The sequence below is a fragment of the Pelodiscus sinensis genome, chromosome 1, assembly GCF_049634645.1.
Source record: "Pelodiscus sinensis isolate JC-2024 chromosome 1, ASM4963464v1, whole genome shotgun sequence".
Classification (NCBI taxonomy): Eukaryota; Metazoa; Chordata; order Testudines; family Trionychidae; genus Pelodiscus; species Pelodiscus sinensis.
In genome coordinates this window covers 87,725,342-87,749,366 of record NC_134711.1, presented here as the reverse complement: position 1 = coordinate 87,749,366, position 24,025 = coordinate 87,725,342, and the positions used below count along the sequence as shown (strand labels likewise).

The following is a 24,025-nucleotide window of genomic DNA, read 5'->3' as shown; positions in this document are numbered from 1 at the left end:
GCAGTGGGCTACATATGTCACCAGCCATATGTATAGCCGACCAATGGATATTGCGAGGGTAAAATCTACTGACTATGCATATGGTGGACACATCTGCTTGGTATGGACATGAACAATCACTTGAAGAATAATTAAATGCACAGCAGCACATTCCTGTTTGTTTTTTTTAAAGCCATACCTCAAATCTAAAATGAAATATCAAGAATTACACGATAACATTGTCACAGGCGGGTTAGGGCCATTTGGCTATATCGCCAAAAGTTGGTCTATTCAGTCATGGTCCTGTTCAATACTTTAAAAAATGGGATAAACAAATACAAGACATGTTCAATTAACATATATATGATATGTGCTATTAATATATTAGTACTGGTCATCTTGAATAAACTGTGGCTAAGTTTTAGAACCGAGAGACTTATATAGCACATTATAACACTGTTCTTTGCCCAATCCAATTTGAAAATAACTTTAGCAGTGGTTTCTATAATTTCCTTCCCAGTTTGAATTTGCAAGTGGTGAAGTAAAGAATGATGTAATTACTCCTGAATTAGATTGCAGTGTGAATAATTAGCTTCACTTACTCTGAGTTAGGCTGTGGTGGAAAACCGCTGAGGTAGATCCCGAGGTGGTTGTTACTCCAGCTGTGTCCGTTCCAAAGCCAAGCAGCTCCAAGGGAAATTGGAAGGGCACGGTCACAGGAACAAGGCCACCCAGCATCCCAAAAGGAGTCAAGGGTGCAGACGTCACATTCTGATTGGTTACAGACAGCGGTGATGTCATAAGAGTCAGAGGTGAGGCATTTGCCAGTAATGATGCTCCTCCTGTTGACTGTACAGAGATGGGTTAAAATAACAAACAACTTTTACATGCATTACTGTGACACCTACGAACCCTACTCTCAGACCAGGACATCATGGTGCTAAGTGCTGTACAAACAATGAAAAAAAAATCAGTTGTTGACTCAAGGAGTTTACAATCAAAGCCTTAATGGAATAAAATCAAGAATTTTAAATTAACATATTAAGCAGTGGTTCTCAAACTGCAGTCCACTGACCACTAGTGGTTTGCGGCTCAAGCTCAGCCCCCTCTTTACTCCTCCCACAGTGGAGAACCCGTGCTGGAGCAGCAGCCTCATGCACTTGCAGCCCTGAGGTTGGAGCATTAGTGCTGGCTTGACACTTTGGGGAAGGGGACCGTTTTGAGAAAGCCCCAGCCTCCCTGCTGCATTCAGCTCATGGGGAGCCAGAATCAGCTCTGTGTGCTTCTGCTTCCCTTCCCACTGATAGGGGAATAGCAGCGCATGGATGCATTGTCTGGAGTCTTTCCCTGCTGCTCCCAATGGGAGAAGCAGGAGGTCATGCCTGGGACATGGTGCCTGAGAGAAGAAGGGGGCACAAGGCAGGAAAGTGCCCCCCTTCCCCTCATGTCCAGTCCCTGCACTCTCATCTCCTCATGGATCTCCCTACAGAGACGCCACAATTCCAGCCTGCTCCCGTACCCTCCCACCAGCCAGATAGCCTACCCCCAGCCTAATCCCGAACATTGCTCCTACACCCTCTCTCTTGGCCACACATTGCTCCCTCTCTTGCTCCTGCCCCTCTTGCTCCAGGGGAATGAGGTGTCTCAGTTGGGGGACACATCAGAGAGGGTTTTGTTTTGGACAGAAATTAATATTTTACTTTATTTAAAATGAAGTTTGGTAAACTAACATGAGAAAGTTTAAGCACTTCATCTGTTTAATAATTTTGATTAATATTTCCTCTCTTACTGGTTAAATTAAACCGTTCTCTCTAGCTGCAGCACTAGCAAAATGGCTCAGGTGCAATTATGTAATTAACAGTGAATTTTCATTAGCAACTGGTGCTCCGCAGAAAGGTTTTCATTGATTTCATTGAGTGGAGTGGACCGGACCATAGGCCAAAAAGTCTAAGAACCAACGATTTAAAGAATTCAAATGTTCTTGTTATATCTGGTGTTTTTTAAAATACTAAACTCTTTATAAGTATCTGCTATCAGTGTTTAAGCTTCTCTCACACTGTTGGCTTGTTACATAAGCACTTTATAAGATTCATGCATAATGACATTCTTGTTCATCTCTTGTGTTTGCCTTTAAATTTAGACATAACACCATTTCTTTGTTGGTTGCACATGAGGAAGAGGGTAATCAGAGCTCTAAATAGGACATTTTCCATTAAGTTTTTGTACTGTTATTTTTCATCTAATAAGAGGAGCTCTGAATTTTGAGGCAGACAACCTCTTCCCCCTTCAAAAATATATTTTTAAAACACCGAGTCTTAATACACTAGCAGATTTTTTTATAGTTGCTTACGATAAGAAGTCCTGAAAACCACAGCTCCATATTTAAAAACAGTTCTATTTCAAGAGGTATGCGACTCTGCAAAGAAGTGTCCATAATCACACTAATTAGAATTTCAGAGGGAAAGCAAATGAAAAAAAATCATGCTTAAAGAAAATATCTGCCCAAAATTAGATATCTAAATTACCAGGGCTTGCTGAACCGCAGCGAGCCCCGCTTGCCAGCCGTGCTATCCGGCGATCTGCGCATGCGTAGATCGCCCGAACCCAGCTCTTCCGGGTTACAATCTACTCGCTATGGGCAAGTAGACCGTACTATTTGTTGAGCCCTGTAAATTACAATTGTGTTCTCTAGGACTGAAGCAAGAAGAGTCAAGAATACCCTCTAAAATGCATTAATTCACCTGCCATTTAAATATCAGCAACTGTTCAGCCCATTCCCATTAACCAATATTCCTCCATCACTAAGTAACTAGAAAATTGATCTATCGCTATTCATTCAAGAATCAAGGTGAAAAGGACAATAAAAAACAGAAAAGTGAGCCTGTGTGAATGGACACCAACATGGATATGTAAGGGCTCATCTAGACTACGCTAAAGGGTTGAAAGAGGATATGCAAATTCCATGGGAATTTGCATATCTTCTTCTGATCTCACTTACAAAAGCAGAGCTTTCCTCAAAAAATGAGGTGTACGTAGCTTTTTGAGAAACAGGGAAGGAGGGAATTGCCAAAAAAATGCATCTGGATTACTTTTCCGCTGAATTTGCATATCCTCTTTCGACACTACAGCGTAGTCTAGATGAGCCCTAACAGGCATCTGAGACACAGACATCTATTGAATATAGTACTAGGAAACAGCTTGTATCTGAATAGTAAACTTGGATTAAATACATAATCATTTTTTAAAAAGGAACTGAGATCACCAAGATGATGGAGAAATCTCTCATTTTTAAATAGAGATTCTGGTAGGAGAAACCAAGAAAGAACAGTTCATGACAGAATGGTGAAAACTTCTGCTGACTACATCAAGAATAAAACTAAGATGAAAGTGATTAAAGAAAGACCAGCTGCTGCCTGCTTTCTACAAAGCAAGCAAATGGAATGCTAGAATATCCAGTACCCCAGAAGGACAAAGAAATAAGACTGGTTGTTAAAAGCTTTACTTGTCCTCGTAGTGGTAACAGGGAAAGATCCTAGAGTAGTTGGAGGCCTACTGAATCCCATAAGAAAAAATAAACATTGGTAACAATTATTTTTTAAAAAACAAAAACACTTATTCCTGCTCTGGAGTCCTTAAAAACAACTAACGTATCATGTATAAAATCACATAAGTCAGCTGTTCACTGCCTATATAATTATAATCATTAGTCCTGCAAAGACACAGAAAAAAGGTTATATTCCCTGCCATTACACGGGCCTTAGTCATTGGTGTACCTCAGTCCTTTCTGCTGTTTGCCTGTGGCACATAATAGTCTCTTATGGGTTGTAATACCACGTCTAATTTTGATTGTTGGGTTTAATATGTGAATGCTGGGTGTGTTGGTAGGTTTGTGATATAGGAAGTAAGATTAAATGATCTGGTGATTCCTCCTGACCGTAAACTTTATTACTCTAATCTCTTCCAACAGTTCTTTTGTGAAATGTTGGAGAACCAGAGATGAGCTTCTCACAATGTTCAAAAGTAAACAAATCCAGGTTCTGCTAGACCAAAGGGCAGGACAGAACATTCCAGGACTGAAGATATATACAGACAGAGCTCCAGCTCAAATGCCTCTGATTTCTCCTACAGCTACAAGACACAATGAAAGAGCTAACGCCTGGTAACTCAGACTCAACTCATTTAGCGTTTTAAAGGTCGAAACTCATGAAGTAGCAGTAGAACAAATGAACACAAAGCTCTACTTAAATAATTAGGCTGCCATATTTTGGATTAGCTTCAATTTTGAATGTTCTCAACATATAGCCCCAAATATAGTATGTTATATTATCTATATGTCAAGTTGACAAAAGTACACATAGGTTTGTTGTGGTCTATGTCAGAACTAAAATAAAATAAAATGAATCACACTTGCCATATCAACCATAGAGGGAAAAAACAGTTACTAACATTCTGTAACTATTGTTCCTTGATATGCATTGTTCATTCCATGTTTGGCACATATGCCATGTGCACTGTAGCCAGAGTTTCTCTGTTAGTGTTATTTGTTGGGCCAACTCTAGTGCCCTCTGGAGCCTTCTTCTGCTTATATGCCTGCAAATGTGCAGAGCCAGCAGTACCCCTTATACTGTTCTTTCTTGCTGGTAACTGTCAGAGGGATAAGCAGGGTGGGTCATGGTGTAGGCATGAGCAACACATCTCTAAGAACAATGAGAGCAGCAAGAAATGGTGGCCTGGACTGCGCCACATCCTGCAGCTCCCACTAGCTGGGAATGGTGAACTGCAGCCACTGGGAACTACGAGCAGACATGCCTGTGGATGCTCAGGAAAACAAATCAACTTGTAGCCCACCAACAGCTAACTCTGATGCATCATGTGCTGCCAGCACTCCAAATGTTTCCCACCCCTAAAGAACACCATGAATCAGAATACTAGAACTGGAAGGGACCAGGACCAAGCAACCCTAGAACCACCCCTGTTTATCTAACTTGCTTTAAATATTGCCAATGATGGAGATTCCACAGCTTTCCTAGGTAATTTATGTCAGTGCTTAACTACTCTGACAGGAAGTTTTTCCAGATGTCCAAATCTAAACCTTCCTTCCTGCAATTTAAGCCTATTGCTTCTTGTCCTAGCATCAGAGGTTAAGGAGAGAAATTTTCCTTCCTCCTCCTTGTAACATCCTTGTAGGTATTTGAAAACTTAGCACGTTCCCTCTCAATCTTTTTTTCCCCAAACTAAACAAACCCTATTTTTTCAGACTTACCCCATAAGTCATGTTTTCTAGACTTAATTTTTTTTGTTGCTCTTCTTTGGACCTTCTCCACTTTCTCCACATCTTTCCTGAAATGTGATCCCCAGAACTGGACAGAATACTCCAATTGACACCCAATCAGCGCAGAGTAGAGCAGAATTACTTCGTGTGTATTGCTCACAACACTTCTGTTAATGCATGCCAGAATCAGAGAGTAAACAGACCCTATCCACATCTGGAGGAATCAGACACAGCTTTGTGTATTTAATCATGCAAGTACAAGCTGCCATGTGAATCTCCCGAAAAGCCTGTATGCAGGATGTACAGGCAGTCCCCGACTTACGTCGGAGCCGCACTTACGAACGGGGCTTTCTCGCCCCGGAGGTCGGGGCGAGAAAGCCCCATTCGTAAGCTGCTCCAGTGCCCCTGGTCTGCTGGAGACCGTCTCCAGCAGACCAGGGGCACCGGGCGGGTTCCCGCGCTTCTGAGGCTTTTTCAGAGCAAAGCCTCAGAGGCGCGGGGAACCGCCGCTGCTGCCGCTTCAGTCTGGGTGCCTGTGGTCTGCTGGGGACCGTCCCCAGCAGACCACAGGCACCGGGACTGAAGCCGCAGCCGCGGCGGGGTCCCTCCCCTCTGAGGCTTTGCCAGAGCAAAGCCTCAGAGGCGCGGCACCCCGCTGCCGCTGCGGCTCTGCTCCCCGTGTCCCTGGTCTGCTGGGGGGGGGCGCAGCTAGTGTGCTCTCCCCCCCCCAGCAGACCAGGCTTTTGTTTTGGACTCTGGGGCAGAGCAGCTGGGGCGCTGCCGATTGGTCCTGCAGTGCCCGCTCTGGGCACTACTGGACCAACCCGGCAGCACCCCAGCTGCTCTGCCCCAGGTCCTGATTCAGCCGCTGCTGGTCAGTTTCAGCAGCGGCTGAATCAGGACGCCTGGGGCAGAGCAGATGGGGTGCTGCTGGGTTGGTCCAGTAGCACCGAGGAGCGGCGCTACTGGAGCAACCCAGCAGCACCCCAGCTGCTCTGCCCCAGGCGTCCCCAAGTCAGCTTCTGCTGAAACTGACCAGCGCTGACTACAGGAAGCCCCAGGCAGAGTTGCTCTGCCCCGGGCTTCCTGGAATCAGCTGCTGATCAGTTTCAGCAGCAGCTGACTTGGGGACGCCTGGGGTTCTTAAGTTGATTCTGTATGTAAGTCAGAACTGGCGGTCAGTTTCAGCAGTGTCTGAATCTGGATGCCAGTTCCGACTTACATACAGATTCAACTTAAGAACAAACCTACAGTCCCTATCTTGTATGTAACCTGGGAACTGCCTGTATAGTAAAGTGAAAATAAGAATTCTGCAGGTTGAGGAAAGGTCATCGAGTCCAGTACCCTACCTTCGCAACAGGACCAAGTACCATCCCTGACAAATTTTTGCCCCAATCCCTAAATAGCCTCTGCAAGGATTGAACTCACAACCCTGGGTTTGGCAGGCCAATGCTCAAACCACTGAGCTATCCCTCCCCCTAACTCGAAGGGAAGGGAAGGGAAGGGAAGGGAAGGGAAGGGAATACAGTGGCAGATGCCATGGCCGGATGCTGATGCACTGTTGTAGCAGTGGTACAGGGCTGCTTTACAAGGGTCAGTGTGGCAATCAGTGCCAATTCTGGTTTCAGTGCCATGGGTTCTGGAGCATTAATGGACAGGCTGGATGCAGTAGCAGTGACACTGGACAAGTAGGTGCTACATGAGGCTGCCGCTTGTAAGGTGCCTGAAGTGCCTAGAGTACCAAAAGTGCTGAGTCTAAGAGCAGTAGGCACCATTGACAGAGACCTGATTGGAGAGCTTTTTCCGCCTCTTACTTTCTATGCAGTAATGTAGGTAGCTTTTTTTGCTGCTTTTCTCTATTTTAAGGACTGAGGCAGGGAAGGGACTGGAGACCTGTGTGTGGAAGGTCTGCCCAGCCCGGGTTAGAACCTGGTCAGAGTGACCTCTCCATTAGAATGGGTTGCAGGCTCAGGTCCCTGTCTCTTCAAGCCCTAGCCTTAACGTTGGAGCACTGGGCACATTTCTGGGAAATATGGAATTCTCCGAAACACTGGAAACATTGACTATCAGAGATTGGTTTTGCCTCACTGCAGAGAGAACATCTCAAAACACAGGGAGCTGGGCATCCTGTTGACTGAAAAAGTCCATTTGACAGATTTTTTTAAAATTTAAATCTGATTTTAAAAAAAAAATCAATAAAATATTAAATTTCTAATCTAAAAATAGCAGTTACAATTAAATCTTTTCAGAAACATGCTACATCAACACGAACAACCTCATAAAATAAAATACCGTATTTTCCGGCGTATAGGGCGACTGGGCGTATAAGACGACGCCCTATCTTTTTAATTAAAAGATAGGGTTTCATCTTATACCCCAGCGCCCCTCCGCCTCCTTTGCTCCCGGTGTCCCTGGTCTGCTGGAGATGGTCCCCAGCAGACCAGAGGCACCGGGAGCAAAGCCGCCAGGAGCGCCTGGGCTTCCTCCCCTCCCCCCCCCGCCGGAGCCTCGGGGGAAGCCGGCGGGGGGGCATCCCAGGCGCGCATGAGCTGCCCCCCCCGCCGGAGCCCTTCCGCGGCTTTGAAAGCCTCGGGGGAAGCCGGCGGGGGGGGGGGCATCCCAGGTGCGCATGGGCTGCCCCCCCGCCGGAGCCCCTCCGCGGCTTTGAAAGCCTCGGGGGAAGCCGGCGGGGGGGGGGGCATCCCAGGTGCGCATGGGCTGCCCCCCCGCTGGAGCCCCTCCGCGGCTTTGAAAGCCTCGGGGGAAGCCGGCGGGGGGGCATCCCAGGCGCGCATGGGCTGCCCCCCTGCCGGAGCCCTTCTGCGGCTTTGAAAGCCTCGGGGGAAGCCGGCGGGGGGGCATCCCAGGCGCGCATGGGCTGCCCCCCTGCCGGAGCCCTTCTGCGGCTTTGAAAGCCTCGGGGGAAGCCGGCAGGGGGGGGGGGGGGGGGCATCCCAGGCGCGCATGGGCTGCCCCCCCGCCGGAGCCCCTCCGCGGCTTTGAAAGCCTCGGGGGAAGCCGGCGGCGGGGCATCCCAGGCGCGCATGGGCTGCCCCCCCTCCGGAGCCGCGCGGCGCGGAGGGGCTCCGGAGGGGGGGCAGCCCATGCGCGCCTGGGATGCCCCGCCGCCGGCTTCCCCCGAGGCTTTCAAAGCCGCGGAGGGGCTCCGGCGGGGGGGCAGCCCATGCGCGCCTGGGATGCCCCCCCCCCGCCGGCTTCCCCCGAGGCTTTCAAAGCCGCGGAGGGGCTCCGGCGGCGGGGCATCCGGCGTACAAGACGACCCCCGATTTTTGGGGGATGTTTTTTAACTTCAGAGGTCGTCTTGTACGCCGGAATATATGGTAGCTTTAGTCTGTCCAGTCTAACAACCAGTTCTTGTTTTTTGAAAGTTTTGGGCTTTCCATTTCTGCTTCTGAGAAGATTATCATGTGCAAAGACAGAGACACGCTGGACAGGATTGTTTTTGTTTTGTGCTTATGTAGTGGCAGACCAGACAGACACACAATATATAGGAACAGTGGGGCTGACTATCACCGTGGGCCCCAGGACAAGATGTGTGTGAGGGGAGGGAGAAGGCAGTTCAGTGTCCCTGGGCCTTGGGCAGAAACGGCGGGTCCAGGGGCAGCCAGCCCTCAACACTGCCTGGATTGTGGTGCTGGGCTTCCCCCACGCCGCAGAACCACGTGGAGTAGTGCTCTAGCTGCCGCTGCAATAGCAGCAGCCGGAAGCCATAGATCCCTTTGATTTGGTGGGCCCTAGTGCAACTGCCCCACTTTCCTACCCCATCTTCCCAGTGGCAGCAATATGTAGGAAAGGATGGAACAAACACTGACCGGAAAGAACAAGGGAATACATTATTCAGCACACACACAGCTTCCTATATTTTCCTACACTTTTGCCACAGAAAAAAGGTCATGGCTTCTGGATGTAAGAGACCCTATCTAGGAATATTTTGAAGAAATTTGTTCCCTGGGTAAAAAAGGAAAATGTGTCCAGTATAAGCTATGCAAGATGATGATAAAAGGCCTCGCTGCAAGAATGAAACATCATAGGAAAAACTGCTTCTAAGGAGAAATGATGTGGATGTCAGAAAAACAATGTGGATCAACTTTGCTATGCATGGTTCTTCAAGACTCTCTCTAAGCCTTTTAATATAAGTGTCATTTAACAAGTAAGTTTCCAAGCTGCTTGCTATTTTGGATGCTGCTAGAAAAAGGGTTTTTTTTAGCTAATCCTTATGGCTTGTTTAATTAGATAGGGTATATAATAAATAATATATTTAGATTTGTCTTACTGCAACTTTCTGTAATGAATACTTGGACGATAGATTCTAGAATTGTCAGTTGCAACTGAAAGTCATTTTCTTATTCTGTATTACGTAATTCATGCCTCTTATTTTGGAACATCATAGTCAGACCATAACAGTGATGCCATAAGTCTATTCCCTATTTTATTTCAGCATAACAGCTTTTCCAAAGAAACCCTGCCCTATACTTATTTTCAATGGGGCTTACTCCAAAATTAACTGGACCCTAAGCACTCTTTAGTAACCCGGAACCAGATCTGCATCAAAATGACAGTAGTAGTGGGGAAGATGAGAGCTAGCTGTAGATCAAGATACCATAAAACACTAGAACTGGAAAGGACTTCGAGAGTGTATCGAGTCCAGTCCCCTGCCCTCACGGCAGGACCAAGTACTGTCAGACCATCCTTGATGTCTATCTAACCTGCTCTTAAATATCTGCAGAGATGGAGATTCCACAACCTCCTTAGGCAATTCATTCCAGTGTTTAACTACCCGGATAGTTAGGAAGTTTTTCCTAATGTCCAACCTAAACCTCCTTTGCTGCAGTTTAAGCCCATTGCTTCTTGTCTTATCATTGGAGGCCAAGGAGAAGAATTTTTCTCCCTCTTCCTTGTCACACCCTTTTAGATACTTGAAAACTGCTATCATGTCCCCTCTCAGTCTTCTCCTTTCCAAACTAAACAAACCCATTTCTTTCAGTCTTCCCTCATAGCTCATGTTCTCTAGACCTTTAATCATTCTTGTTGCTCTTCTCTGGTCCTACTCCAATTTCTCCACATCCTCGTTGAAATGTGGTACCCAGAACTGGACACAAAACTCCAGTAGAGGCCTAATTAGCACAGAGTGGAAGAATGACTTCTTAGGTCTTGCTCATAACACTCCTGTTAATGCATCCCAGAATCATGTTTGCTTTTTTTGCAATAGCGTCACACTGTTCACTCATATTTAGCTTGTGGTCCACTATGACCCTAGATCCCTTTCTACAGTACTCCTTCCTAGACAGTCTCTTCCCATTCTGTATGTGTGAAACTGATTGTTCCTTCCTAAGTGGAGTACTTTGCATTTGTCCTTATTAAACTTTATCCTATTTACCTCAGACCATTTCTCCAATTTGTCCAGATCATTTTGAATTATGAACCTGTCCTCCAAAGCAGTTGCAACCCCTCCCAGCTTTGTATCCTCTACAAATTTAATAAGCGTACTCTCTATGCCAATATCTAAATCGTTGATGAAGATATTGAACAGAACCGGTCCTAAAACAGACCCCTAAGGAACCCCACTTGTTATGCCCTTCCAGCATGATTGTGAACTGTTAATAACTACTCTGAGAACAGTTATTCAACCAATTATGCACTCACCTTATAGTAGCTCTATCTAAGTTGTATTTGTCTAGTTTATTGATAAGATGATCATGTGAGAGCATATCAAATGCCTTACCACGTCAACTGCTTTTCCATTATCCACAAGGCTCATTAACCTATCAAAGAAAGCTGTCAGATTGGTTTCCCGTTTGTTCTTTACAAATCCATTCTGTCAGTCACCGATCACCTTATTTTCTTCCAGATGCTTGCAGATGAATTCCTTAATTACTTGCTCCATTATCTTTCCTGGCACAGAAGTTAAATTGACTGGTCTGTAGTTTTCTGGGTTGTTTTTATTTCCCTTTTTATAGATGGGCACTATATTTGCCTTTTTTCAGTCTTCTGGAATCTCTCCTGTCGTCTTCCACGATTTTTCAAAGATAATAGCTAAAGGCTCAAATACTCAAGAAGCTGATAGAGGAGGTATTCTAGGATACATTTCATCAAGCCCTGGTGACTTGCAGATATCTAATGTTTCTAAGTAATTTTTAACGTGTTCTTTTTTATCTTCTAAATCTACCCCATTCCTACTAGCATTCACTATGTTAAGCATTCCTTCATCATCAGACTTCTTGGTGAACACTGAAACAAAGAAGTCATTGAGCACCTCTGCCATTTCGAAGTTTCCTGTTACTGTTTCTCCCTCCTCACTGAGCTATGGGCCTACCCTGTCCTTGGTCTTCCCCTTGCTTCTAATATATTTACAGAAAGTCTTCTTGTTTCCCTTTATGTCTGTAGCTAGTTTGAGTTCGTTTTTTGCCTTTGCCTTTCTAATCTTGCCCCTACCTACCTGTATTGTTTGCTTATAGTTCTCCTTTATAATTTGTCTTCGTTTCCACTTTTTATATGACTCCTTTTTTTTTTTTTTTTAGATCACGCAAGCCCGGTGAAGGAACCCCTTGCAAGGCAATCTTTTGCCATACTTTCTGTCTTTCCTACACAGCAGAATAGCTTGTTTTGGGGCCCTTAATAATGTCCTTTGAAAAACTGCCAACTCTCTTCAGTTGTTTTTCCTCTTAGGGTATGTCTAAACTACATCCCTTTCTCCATAAAGGGATGTAAATTAGATGTATCAAAATTGTAAATGAAGCCGGGATTTGAATTTCCCGCACTTCATTTACATAATGGCAGCCGTGGCTTTTTTTCCCCCCACGAACAGAGATTTTTTTAAATAAACCCGCAGTCAAGACTGGGATCTTTCAACAGAAATGCCCCATTTCGAAAGATCCTATAAATCTCGGGTTACAGGATCTTTAGAAACGGGGCATTTCTGTCGAAAGATCCCAGTCTTGACCGTGGGTGTTTTTTCTTTAAAAGCCGCTTTTTGAAAAAAAAAGCCACGGCTGCCAGTATGTAAATGAAGCATGAGAAATTCAAATCCCGGCTTCATTTACAATTTTGATATATATAATTTACATTCCTTTATCGAAAAAGGGATATAATTTAGACGTACCCTTAGTCTTGCTTCCCATGGGACCTACCAGCTCTCTGAGTTTACCAAAATTTGCCTTCCTGAAATCAATTGTTTCTATTTTGCTTTTCTCCCTTCTACCATTCCTTAGGATGCTGATCTCTATGATTTCATGATCACTTTCACCCAAACTGCCTTTCATTTTCAAATTCTCAACCAGTTCCTCTGTATTTGTTAAAATAAAATCTAGAACAGTTTCCTCACTAGTAGCTTTAACTTTCTGAAATAAAAAATTGTCTTCAATGGAGCCCAGGAATTTATTGGATAGTCTGTGCCATCCCTAAAGGGCATCCGCAGGGTGGGAGGCTTGGGACTGGGGCAGTCCTAGATGGGAGAGGAAGAAGGGTGCACCCCCAGTCAGACTCTTTCAGCAGCCTGGTGATTCTGTCTCTTTTCTGTACGGTTTTACGAGAAGCAATCCCATTCCAGGCATATCCCATTGTCTGGCTGTGGCCAGACAGACTAACCCCATATCATCCATCTTATTTGCCTCTCTGAAGCACAGGGCAGAGAAGGAGCAATAATATCAGCATAGTCTATGCTGGCTCATCTGATCCTGAGAAGCTGAAACACAGATATGTGGATAGAGAGCAGTTAAGTCAATAAGCTGGCCTCGAGGCTGCGGCTGGCACCTATGTTGATTCGAACACACACAGTCCCTGGAAGGGGAATTTCCCACTGAGAAAACAATGTCCCGTACTTCCAATTTAATCATCTCAAATCTCTCTTACAAGTGTAAATTAAGTTCACAACTCCCTTGTAAGAACTGGTCTCACAGCAGACAGACCAGCATCAATTGGCATTACAGATAAGAAAGAGAAATACGTGACCCCATGAGTATAAAAGATGGGCCCAGCACACACTCACTTTGAGTGTCATTCTACCCTCTACCTGCTGGTCAGGTTAGGTGTTTGACCTCCCGAGGTTCTATGGGGACGCCCACCTCGTATTTTCGTCTTTCCTAGGAATTGAGGGACCGGCCCTGGCCTGACATGCTGGAGTCGAGAGGCACAGAAGGGGGTAAAAATTGTACCTGGATGTGGTCCTCTGTCTTAAGTGTACACATAGAAAGAGTAAGCTGTTACTTGGTACCATTATTTCTATTTTTCTATCTTTATCTTCTTTGTAACCATTTTTAAGACCTATATTTTGCTAATAGTTAAGAAATAGAACAATAGCCATTGCAACCATATGATTTATAAGCTTCCTCAATAAACCTGTAACTGTTTAAGTTTTAACCTGACTCCTTCAGTTGTTGTAACAGAACCAAGCACAATTTAAAAACTTCAGCCGGTCTTAGGGACAGATATAGGGAGAGCTTGGGCGTTTGGATTTGTGTCACACCCAGGTGGCACAATCCATTGGGGCACTCGTCAACCTCCTCCAGGTTGCCCGCTGCAAGGGACCCCGGTCTCAGCAGTTGAAGTCTCGGGTGTATAGCGCGCGCACACACACACACACACACACACACACACACACACACACACACACACACACACACACACACACACACACACACACACACACACACACACACACACACACACACACACACACACACTGCCCTGACTGTCGGCTGACACTGGCACAATGAAACCTTGACCTTGCTTAATGATAAGAGGAAGCTGAATACTGAATTTGGTGGTCCTAGCTCTTAGGAGTCGTTCTTGAACAAGCAGACATACACACAGACAAGCTCTCAAATATATAGTAGACAAGAAGATTTATCCAGCATTGCTCAGATCCTTAACTCACGTAAGTCTGTTTTTCTTAATTTAAAACACTGTTCTGGGGTGTGCCTTGGGATGAAGAGTTCAATATGCAGGCTGCTCTGGGGAGAGGAAAACCCCAGCAGCCTGGGGCCAGGAGTCCATGGCCGCTGTAGCAGGCACAACCACGAGAGAGGTGCATGTCTCCTGGCTGCGGGAAAGACACTCTCTGAAATGTATAGTAAATAGCTGTCCCTTTCTCCAGACCTGCCCCTTGCTGGCCCAGTAGGGTTATAGCTGTCCTGGTCCCCATCTTGGGCCCCTTACTACCCTCTGTGGTCACTGTATATTATAACTGTTACTCCTACCAGACCCCTCACTTTCCATTTTATGAGACAATCAAATTCCAGGCACATCCCATTCTCCTGGCACAACCAAACCCTGACCTTGCTTTAAGTTATGATTAAAAGAAGCTACATACCAAATCTGGTGGTCCTAGCTCTTACAATTTAGCAGTTCTCGAACAAGCAGACTTATAGGCAGATAAATGCACACTTCTAAAATATATAGTAAGATTATCATCCTTCATTTTGGATACAGTGGGCATCTCTCTCCAGTTATGGTGCATTAAGGATACTGTGGCATAGGGATATGAAGGACTAGTCGACTATCTGATGTATGCTTATTGGATAGTCAACAGGATAGTCAACTAGTGACTAGTCACTCCGCCCCTCCCCCCCACTACCTCTATCAAATAGAGGCAGCAAGAGGCGGGGGGGGGGGGGGGGGAGAGAAGAGAAGTAGTAGTACTTAAAAGCAGCAGCACCTCTTGAAGTCTATAAGAACACCACTTGTCATCACCTACAGCCCCCAACTTAAACCTGTCCAACACATTATCAATAAACTACAGCCTATACTGGAACAGGATACTAAACTCCAAAAGGCTCTGGGAGACAAACCCATAGTCTCCTATAGACAACCACCTAACCTCAGGATGATTCTTACCAACAACCACAGGACATGCCACACTAATACCAACCCAGGTACCTTCCCTTGCAACAAACCCCGTTGCCAGCTTTGTCCACATATTCACTCTGCCGATACCATTATTGGACCTAACCAAGTGAGTTATAAGATCAAGAACACGTATTCCTGCGCATCTAGAAATATAATTTATGCTATCATGTGCCAAAAGTGTCCATCTGCTATGTACATTGGACAGATGTCTCAGACACTTCACCAAAGGATCAATGCCCACAAAACAAATATTAGACAGGTTCACAAAGAAAAAAAAACAGTTTCTTGCTATTTCAACCAGAAAAAACATTGGCTCAACGACTTAATTACCTGCATCCTGCTTCAAAAGCCTTTTAAGACTGCACTTGAAAGAGAATCCTCTGAACTGTTATTCATGCTAAAATTCGACACGTTACACCTGAGTCTGAATAAAGGATCTAATTATCTTACCCATTACAAAGATAGCTTATATACTTATATATTAAAAGTATGCCTTATATATTAAAAATGTATATAATTGCGACAGATTGAGATGGACACAGGTCACAGATGTGTTGAGTGTTAAGGTAAGGTTAAAAGGGGTAAAAAGCCAAGGCGATGTCATGGTAGGTGTCTATTATAGGCCACCTAAAAAGGAAGAATAGGAAGATGAGGAATTTTTAAAAACAATGATCAAAATCATCCAAAAGCACAGGACTTGGTGATGGAGGACTTCAACCATCCAAAACATATGGTGGGAAAGTAACATAGCAGGGGACAGAGTATTCAACAAGAATTTATTTATTTCAGAAGTTGGAGAAAACTACTAGGGGGGAGGCTGTTCTAGATCTTATTTTAACAAATAGGGAGGAACTGGTTGAGAATTTTAAAATGGAAAGCGGGTTGGGTGAAAGTGATCATGAAATCAGAGTTCATGATTCTAAGGAATGGGAGAAGGGAGAAAAAACAAACAAAAAAAAGACAATGGATTTCAAGAACACAAACTTTAGCAAACTCAGGTAAGGTCCCATGGGAAACAAGACGAAGAGGAAAAACAACTGAAAATAACTGGCAGTTTTTCAGAGGGACAGTACGGTTGCAAAAGCATACTATTTCTCTGCACAGAAAAAAAATAAGAAGTAAAACAAGAGAGCATCTACGTTTAACCAGAAGACTGAACGATCTCAAAATCAAAAAGGAGTCTATGAAAAGTAGAAACTAGGGAAAAGTACAAAGGATGAATATAAACAAGTAACACAAATATGTAGAGGCAAAATTAGAAAGGTGAAGGCACAACACAAACTCAATCTAGCTAGAGACAAAGGATAACAAGAAAACAGTCTACAAATATATTAAAAGCAAGAGGAACACCAAGGACAGTGAAAGGCCTTTATTAAGTGAAGAGAAAAAACAAAACAAAAACAAAGTGTGGAAATGGCAGTGGTTTTTAACAACATCTTTGTTTAGGTTTTCACCAAGAAGGTTGGTGGTGACTGGATGCCTAACATGGTGAATGCTGGAGGAAAAAGAGGAAGGTTCAGAAGTTAAAATAGGGGGAAAACACACATGTTAAAATTACTTAGAGAAGTTAAATGTCTTCAAGTCACCAGGGCTAGAAGAAATACATCCTAGGATACTCAAGTAGCTGACGGAGGTACCTAAAAGAGGAGAGATTCCTGAAGACTAGAAAAGGGCAAATATAGTGCCCATATACAGAAAGGAAAATAAGGACAACCTTATTTAAAAACCAGCTCTCCTCACAGACCTCCTGCCTGTCGCCCTGCACTGTTGCCTTTTTTACACAGGCAGCAGTGTGGGGTGGCAGCAGTCCCTGTCCAGAGAGTTGTCTGAACTTCCAGACCTAGCATGAAGCGGAACTGAACCAGGCTGCCTTCCCACCTGGCTTCTAAAACACTTTAAATGCAGAGCCACAGCAGGGGTAGGTTCTAGATCCGATGCAAGTCAGGACTGAGCTGGGCTGCTGGCCTGCCGGCTAAAAAATTTACTGGGGGGGGGGGGGGGGGGAGGGGGGAAGACGGGATGTGATGTGTATAGTCTATAGCATTAATTGATAAGCTTTTACTTATCAGTTATTTGGTTAACCGACTATACTATTACATCCTAATGGAGGGCTACTCAACACTTGGGCCGTGGACCACATGTGGCCCACAGCCGATTTGCATATGGCCCGTGGTGCTTTGAGCTGCTTCCTGGGCCGCCTATCTGCCTCATCACTGTGGGCTCCAGTGGCAGTGCCTCCCCGTGAGCTGAGTGGCACCACATTGAGACAGGCAGCGTGTGCAGGAGCTGCCAACTGGCTGGTGGGGGCAGGAAAGCAAGAGGCAGTGGCAGAGCCCACCTGCCGCATCGGCCACAGTGGCAGCGCTTCCCCATGAGCAAAGCCATGCGGCGCAGCACTGAGCCAGGCTGCAGTGGTGCGTGTGCAGGACCTGCTGGGGCGGCAAGAAGCAGTAGTGGATCTGGGCAGTGAGGCACATGGCAAGGCAGTGGCAGAGCTGGGCAGCAAGAGACATGGGCAGTGAGAGCGAGGTGGCGGCAGAGCAGGCAGTTAGGCTGGAATGAGAAAAGTCTGCGCTGGGGCTTGGGTAGGGTTACCGTATGTCCGGTTTTTCCCAGACATGTCCTTATTTTCCACATGTTAATCACCATCTGAACAAGTTTTTTAGAAGGCAAAAAATAACCAGGAAATTTTGTCCCGCAAAGGGGACTGGGGAAAGGGGCCACAACATGTACCTTGAATAGAACAATTGGAGCCGCGCGCCCAGACCATTAACAGCCGCTCTGTGCACGGGCTCCAGAGCCTGGAGGGAAAAGCACATGGCTCTGGTGAGACCCAAGGCGTTACCCTCCGCCCCATTACATAAGAACATAAGAACGGCCGTACTGGGTCAGACCAAGGGTCCTTCTAGCCCAGTATCCTGTCTACCGACAGTGGCCAGCATCAGGTGCCCCAGAGAGGGTGGACCGAAGACAATGATCAAGCGATTTGTCTCCTGCCATCCCTCTCCAGCCTCTGACAAACAGAGGCCAAGGACACCATTTGATCCCCTGGCTAATAGCCTTTTATGGACCTAACCTCCATGAAATTATCTAGCTTCTCTTTAAACTCTATTATAGTCCTAGCCTTCACAGCCTCCTCTGGCAAGGAGTTCCACAGGTTGACTACACGCTGTGTGAAGAACTTTATTTTATTCGTTTTAAACCTGCTACCCATTAATTTCATTTGGTGACCTCTAGTTCTTCTATTTAGGGAACTAATAAATAACTTTTCTTTATCGGCCCTCTCCACACCACTCATGATTTTATAGACCTCTATCCTATCCCCCCTCAGTCTCCTCTTTTCTAAACTGAAAAGTCCCAGTCTCTTTAGCCTCTCCTCATATGGGACCCGTTCCAAACCCCTAATCATTTTAGTTGCCCTTTTCTGAACCCTTTCCAAGGCCAAAATATCTTTTTTGAGGTGAGGAGACCACATCTGTACACAGTATTCAAGATGTGGGCGTACCATAGTTTTATACAGGGGCAGTAAGATATTCTGGGTCTTATTTTCTATCCCTTTCCTAATAATACCTAGCATCCTATTTGCCTTTTTGACTGCCGCTGCACACTGCGTGGAAGTTTCCAGAGAACTGTCCACGATAACTCCAAGATCCCTTTCCTGATTTGTCATAGCCAAATTAGCCCCCATCATACTGTACGTATAGTTGGGGTTATTTTTCCCAATGTGCATTACTTTACACTTATCCACATTAAATTTCATTTGCCATTTTGCTGCCCAATCACTGAGTTTGGTGAGATCTTCTTGGAGTCCCTCACAGTCTGCTTCTGTCTTGACTATCCTCAACAGTTTGGTTATCATCCGCAAACTTTACTACCTCACTGCTTACCCCTTTCTCCAGATCATTTATGAATAAGTTGAAAAGGATTGGTCCCAGGACTGACCCTTGGGGGATACCACTAGTTACCCCTCTCCAATCTGAAAATTTACCATTTATTCCTACCCTTTGTTTCCTGTCTTTTAACCAGTTCTCAATCCAAGAAAGGACCTTTCCTCTTATCCCATGGCCATGTAATTTACACAAGAGCCTTTGGTGAGGGACCTTGTCAAAGGCTTTCTGAAAATCCAAGTATACTATATCTACTGGATCCCCCTTATCCGCATGCTTGTTAACCCCTTCAAAGAACTCTAATAGATTAGTAAGACAGGATTTCCCTTTAAAGAAACCATGTTGACTTTTGTCCAACAAATTATGTTCTTCTACATGCTTCACCATTTTATTCTTTACTATTGTTTCGACTAATTTGCCCGGTACTGAAGTTAGACTTACCGGTCTGTAATTGCCAGGATCGCCTCTAGAGCCCTTTTTAAATATTGGTGTCACGTTGGCTACCTTCCAGTCATTAGGTACGGAAGCCGATTTAAAGGATAGGTTACAAACTACAGATAATAGCTCAGCAATTTCTCATTTGAGTTCTTTTAGAACCCTTGGATGAATGCCATCCAGTCCCGGAGATTTGTTAACGTTAAGTTTTTCTATTTGCTCCAAAACCGCCTCTAATGACACTTCAATCCGGGACAGTTCCTCAGATTCATCACCCACAAAGGACGGTGCAGATTCGGGAATCTCCCCAACGTCCTCAGCTGTGAAGACTGAAGCAAATAAATTATTTAGTTTCTTTGCAATGGCTTTATCATCCTTGATTGCTCCTTTTATAGCTCGATCATCTAGGGGACCCACAGGTTTTTTAGCAGGCTTCCTGCTTCTAATGTACTTAAAAAACATTGTTATTTCTTTTTGAGTTTTTGACTAGCTGTTCCTCAAAATCTTTTTTTGCTTTTCTTATTACATTTTTACACTTGATTTGACAGTGTTTATGTCCTTTCTATTTATCTCACTAGGATTGGACTTCCACTTCTTAAAAGATACCTTTTTGTTCCTCACTGCTTCTTTTATATGGTGGTTAAGCCACAGTGACACTGTTTTAGGTCTCTTGCTATGTTTTTTAATTTGGGGTAAACATTTAAGTTGGGCCTCTATTATGGTGTCTTTAAAAAGTTTCCATGCAGCTTTCAGGGATTTGGCTCTAGTCACTGTGCCTTTTAATTTGTGTTTAACTAACCTCCTCATTTTTGTGTAATTCCCCTTTTTGAAATTAAATGCCAGGGTGCTGGACTGCTGAGGTGTTCTTTCCACCACAGGAATGTTGAATGTTATTATATGATGGTCACTATTCCCAAGCGGTCCTGTAACGGTTATTTCCTGGACCTGATTGTAGGGTAAACTGAGGCAGCCCTAAATGTGCTAGTAGGCCTCTAAACAGCATAACTCCATTCTAGGATTAAGGCCTGGGAACACCACAGTCAGGATAAGAGCTGCAGACAGTAAAAGACCCATAGCACCATAGCAACCACGTTCTAAAACACTCGGACAGGGTCTCAGTTGGTAACGCAACACATTTTGCTTAAGATAACATTCATAAAATGTGCTTAAACTGTCTTGCTTCACTCCTAGATAATAAGCCTGAGAACCAAGCGCTGCACCAACTCAAGGCCATACCCGCCTGCTATAGCAACATCATCATCTATGCAGACTAAAATGTTATTACTGTTTTGCTGACATGTTTTGGCATTTGAACAATAACCACCTGTATATTAATTAATGAGCTGTTACTTTGCAATGGGCGGAGATATTATGTAATCTTTAGTAGTTCTATTGGCTTACGTGCTCATTTAGTCTTGCTGCTAGACCTATCAAATCATTTTTCCTCCGTCCACCTGCTGACTATATAACCTATTGTATTGTGTTAATTAACCAGTGTTCGCCAGGGTAACCCCTGCGTGTCACTCCATCAGCTGGTGTAATAAATCCTCTGCTTGTTTTCACCTGCATCCAGAGTGTCCTGGCTTATTTCCAACACTGATCCTGCACTCCACTCAGGACTAAATCGAGAATTGCCTCTCCCCTTGTGGGTTCCTGCACCAGCTGCTCCAAGAAGCAGTCATTTAAGCCATTGAGAAATTTTATCTCCACTTCTCTTCCTGAGGTGACATGTATCCAGTCAATATGGGGGTAATTAAAATCCCCCATTATTACAGAGTTTTCTATTTTGGTAGTCTCTCTAATCTCCCTCAGCATTTCAATGTCAGTATCGCTGTCCTGGTCAGGTGGTCGATAATATATCCCTACTGCTAATTTCTTATTTTGGAGCATGGAATTTCTATCCATAGCGATTCTATGGGGACATGTTGATTCATTTAATATTTTTATTTCATTTGCTTCTACATTATCTTTCACATACAGTGCCACTCCGCCACCCACCCGGCCTGCTCTATCCTTTCTATATATTTTATATCCCGGTATGATTGTGTCCCACAGATTTTCCTCATTCCACCAGGTTTCAGTGATGCCTATTATGTCAATCTCCTCATTTAATACGAGGTACTCTAGTTCACCCATCTTATTAGTCAGACTCCTAGCATTTGTGTAGAAGCACTTTAAAAATTTGCCAGTGGTTATTTGCCTGCCCTTCCCTGATGCATTGGATTCTTTTGAATGTGGTTGTTTGTCTGCTCTTGCCCATGGTTTGTCCTCTCCCCTCCTCTCTTTCCGACTACAGCTTAGAGAGTCTCTATCAATGGATTCTCCTCTAAGAAAAGTCTCCCTCCGATTTACGTGCATCTCCGCACCAATCGGCTTTCCCCCATCTCTTAGTTTAAAAACTGCTCTAAGGCCTTTTTAATGTTTAGTGCCAGCAGTCTGGTTCCACCCTGGTTTAGGTGGAGCTCATCCTTCCTGTATAGGCTCCCCCTCTCCCAGAAGTGTCCCCAGTTCCTAATAAATCTAAACCCCTCTTCCCTACACCATCGTCTCATCCACGCATTGAGACTCTGAAGCTCTGCCTGCCTACCTGGCCCTGCGCGTGAAACTGGAAGCATTTCCGAGAATGCCACCATAGAGGTCCTGGATTTCAGTCTCTTTCCTAGCAGCCTAAATTTGGCCTCCAGGACATCTCTCCTACCCTTCCCTATGTCATTGGTACCGACATGTACCACGACCACTGGCTCCTCCCCAGCACTACACATAAGTCTATCTAGATGCCTCGAGAGATCCGCAACCTATGCATCAGGCAGGCAAGTGACCATACGGTTCTCTCGGTCATCACAAACCCAACTATCTATGTTTAACAATCGAATCACTACTAACACCTGCCTCTTCCTAACTGGCATTCCCTCCCCCTCAGAGGTATCCTCAGTGCGAGGGGATACCGCAACATCCTCTGGGAGGAAGGTCCCAACTACGGGATGGTTTCCCTCTGCTCCCATTGAATGCCCTGTTCCCTTGAGGCTTTCATCCTCCTTAAGAGCACTGGGGCTCTCAGACTGGAGGTGGGACAGTACTACAGTGTCCCGGAAAGACTCATCAACATAGCTCTCTACCTCCCTTAGCTCCTCCAGTTCAGCCACCCTGAACTCCAAAGCCCGAATTCAGTCTCTGAGGGTCAGGAGCTCCTTGCAACGAGTGCACACATACGCCACCCGCCCACAGGGCAGGTAATCATACATGTTGCACTCGACGCAATAAACAGGATAGCCCCCACTCTGCTGCTGGGCTTCTGTCTGCATTTTTCTAATGAATAAGTTTAGGTGTAAATGGGATTCTTTTTAAATCTCTGGAATATAGATTATTCTAAGAGTTATGTTTTAAAGAAGGTCCGAAGTCACTGGTGCCCTCTAACCTCCCCCTCTAAACTCCCTCTCCAAACTCTCCTGTTAGCTTTATGTTCCCTGCTCTACAGGAGGGAAAGGGCATTGGGTTAGAGCAGGGGAGTCTGGGGGGTACCTGGCTCTGGGGGAGGGGAGGAGCATTGGGTTGGAGCAGGAGGACTAGAGGAAGCCTGGCTCTGAAGGAGGGGTGGGTACACTGAGTTAGAGCAGGGAACTGGGAAAACTTCTGGCTTCTTTCCTTTCCTGGATGTGGGCAGTGGGTCTGTTGGTTAGATTTGGGGATTCCAGTCTCTGCTCTGAGATGACTATGGGATCTGGTGCTTGGTAGGGAGGGCAGTGGAAAGGAAGGGATTCTGGGAAGCAGGATTCCTGGGTTCCTTTTCTAGCCATGCCACTTCTCCCCTCGGTGCCTTTAACTTCACATTGACTGTACTTGTATTTCAGTAAATATTATATGGGCAGTATGTGTTTGATTTGTTAAAATTGTGAAGCAAAACCAAAAAAGTAATCAATACAATGGTCTTCTGTTGATATGTGTTTTAGTAGTTAAATTCCTGGACTGTCATTGCTCATTAAAAGTGCTATCACATGGGTAGAAATCAGGCAAATATTGCATTTTATTAATATCAGCAGCACTGACTTAAATGGGGCCTGCATGTTGTATAGTCTTGCCTTAATCTTTGTAGTCATGCCCGTCAGTGTGAAATAAGCTATTTTCATACATTTGCATAAATATTTGCATATATATGCAACCACACTTAAGTTACAGCACTCGGCATGTGCTGTGGGTATCATTGTGGCCCCTGGAGCTTCCAAAGTTGAGTAGCCATGTCTTCATGCAAAGTACTTCACAAAGGAAGGAACAATTAGTTGCACATATCCAAAATGGGAAGTGCCTAGCTAGGAAGGAATACCGCAAAACAGGATCTAGGGGTGATTGTGGATCACAAGTTAAATATGAGTCAACAGTGTGACACTGTTGGGGAAAAAAGCAAACATTCTGGGTTGCATTAATAGGAATGTTACAGAACAGACAGGAAGGCTACGTCTAGAATGCCCCTTTTTGTGTAAGAAAATACGCAAATGAGGTGAAGCGGTGAATATCTTTGCACCTCATTTGCATATTTAATGAGCCACCATTTTGCACAAGAGGCGTTTGCCCAAAAATGAGCCATCTACACGGC

General features: G+C 44.9%; 1 protein-coding gene across 6 annotated transcripts in view; it reads right to left on the bottom strand.

Annotated features, from left to right (window-relative positions):
* Positions 1 to 24,025, bottom strand: part of UBN2 (ubinuclein 2) — a 125,411-nt gene that overhangs the window by 15,595 nt on the left and 85,791 nt on the right. For all 6 annotated transcript variants that reach the window (XR_012905657.1, XM_075935246.1, XM_025187092.2 and 3 more), the window contains exon 15: positions 582 to 828. Coding sequence is in view for 5 of the 6 variants with exons in the window: in XM_075935246.1 (XP_075791361.1) it covers positions 582 to 828 (247 nt within the window). In the remaining variant the exon portion in view is untranslated. The remainder of the gene's footprint in view (positions 1 to 581; positions 829 to 24,025) is intronic.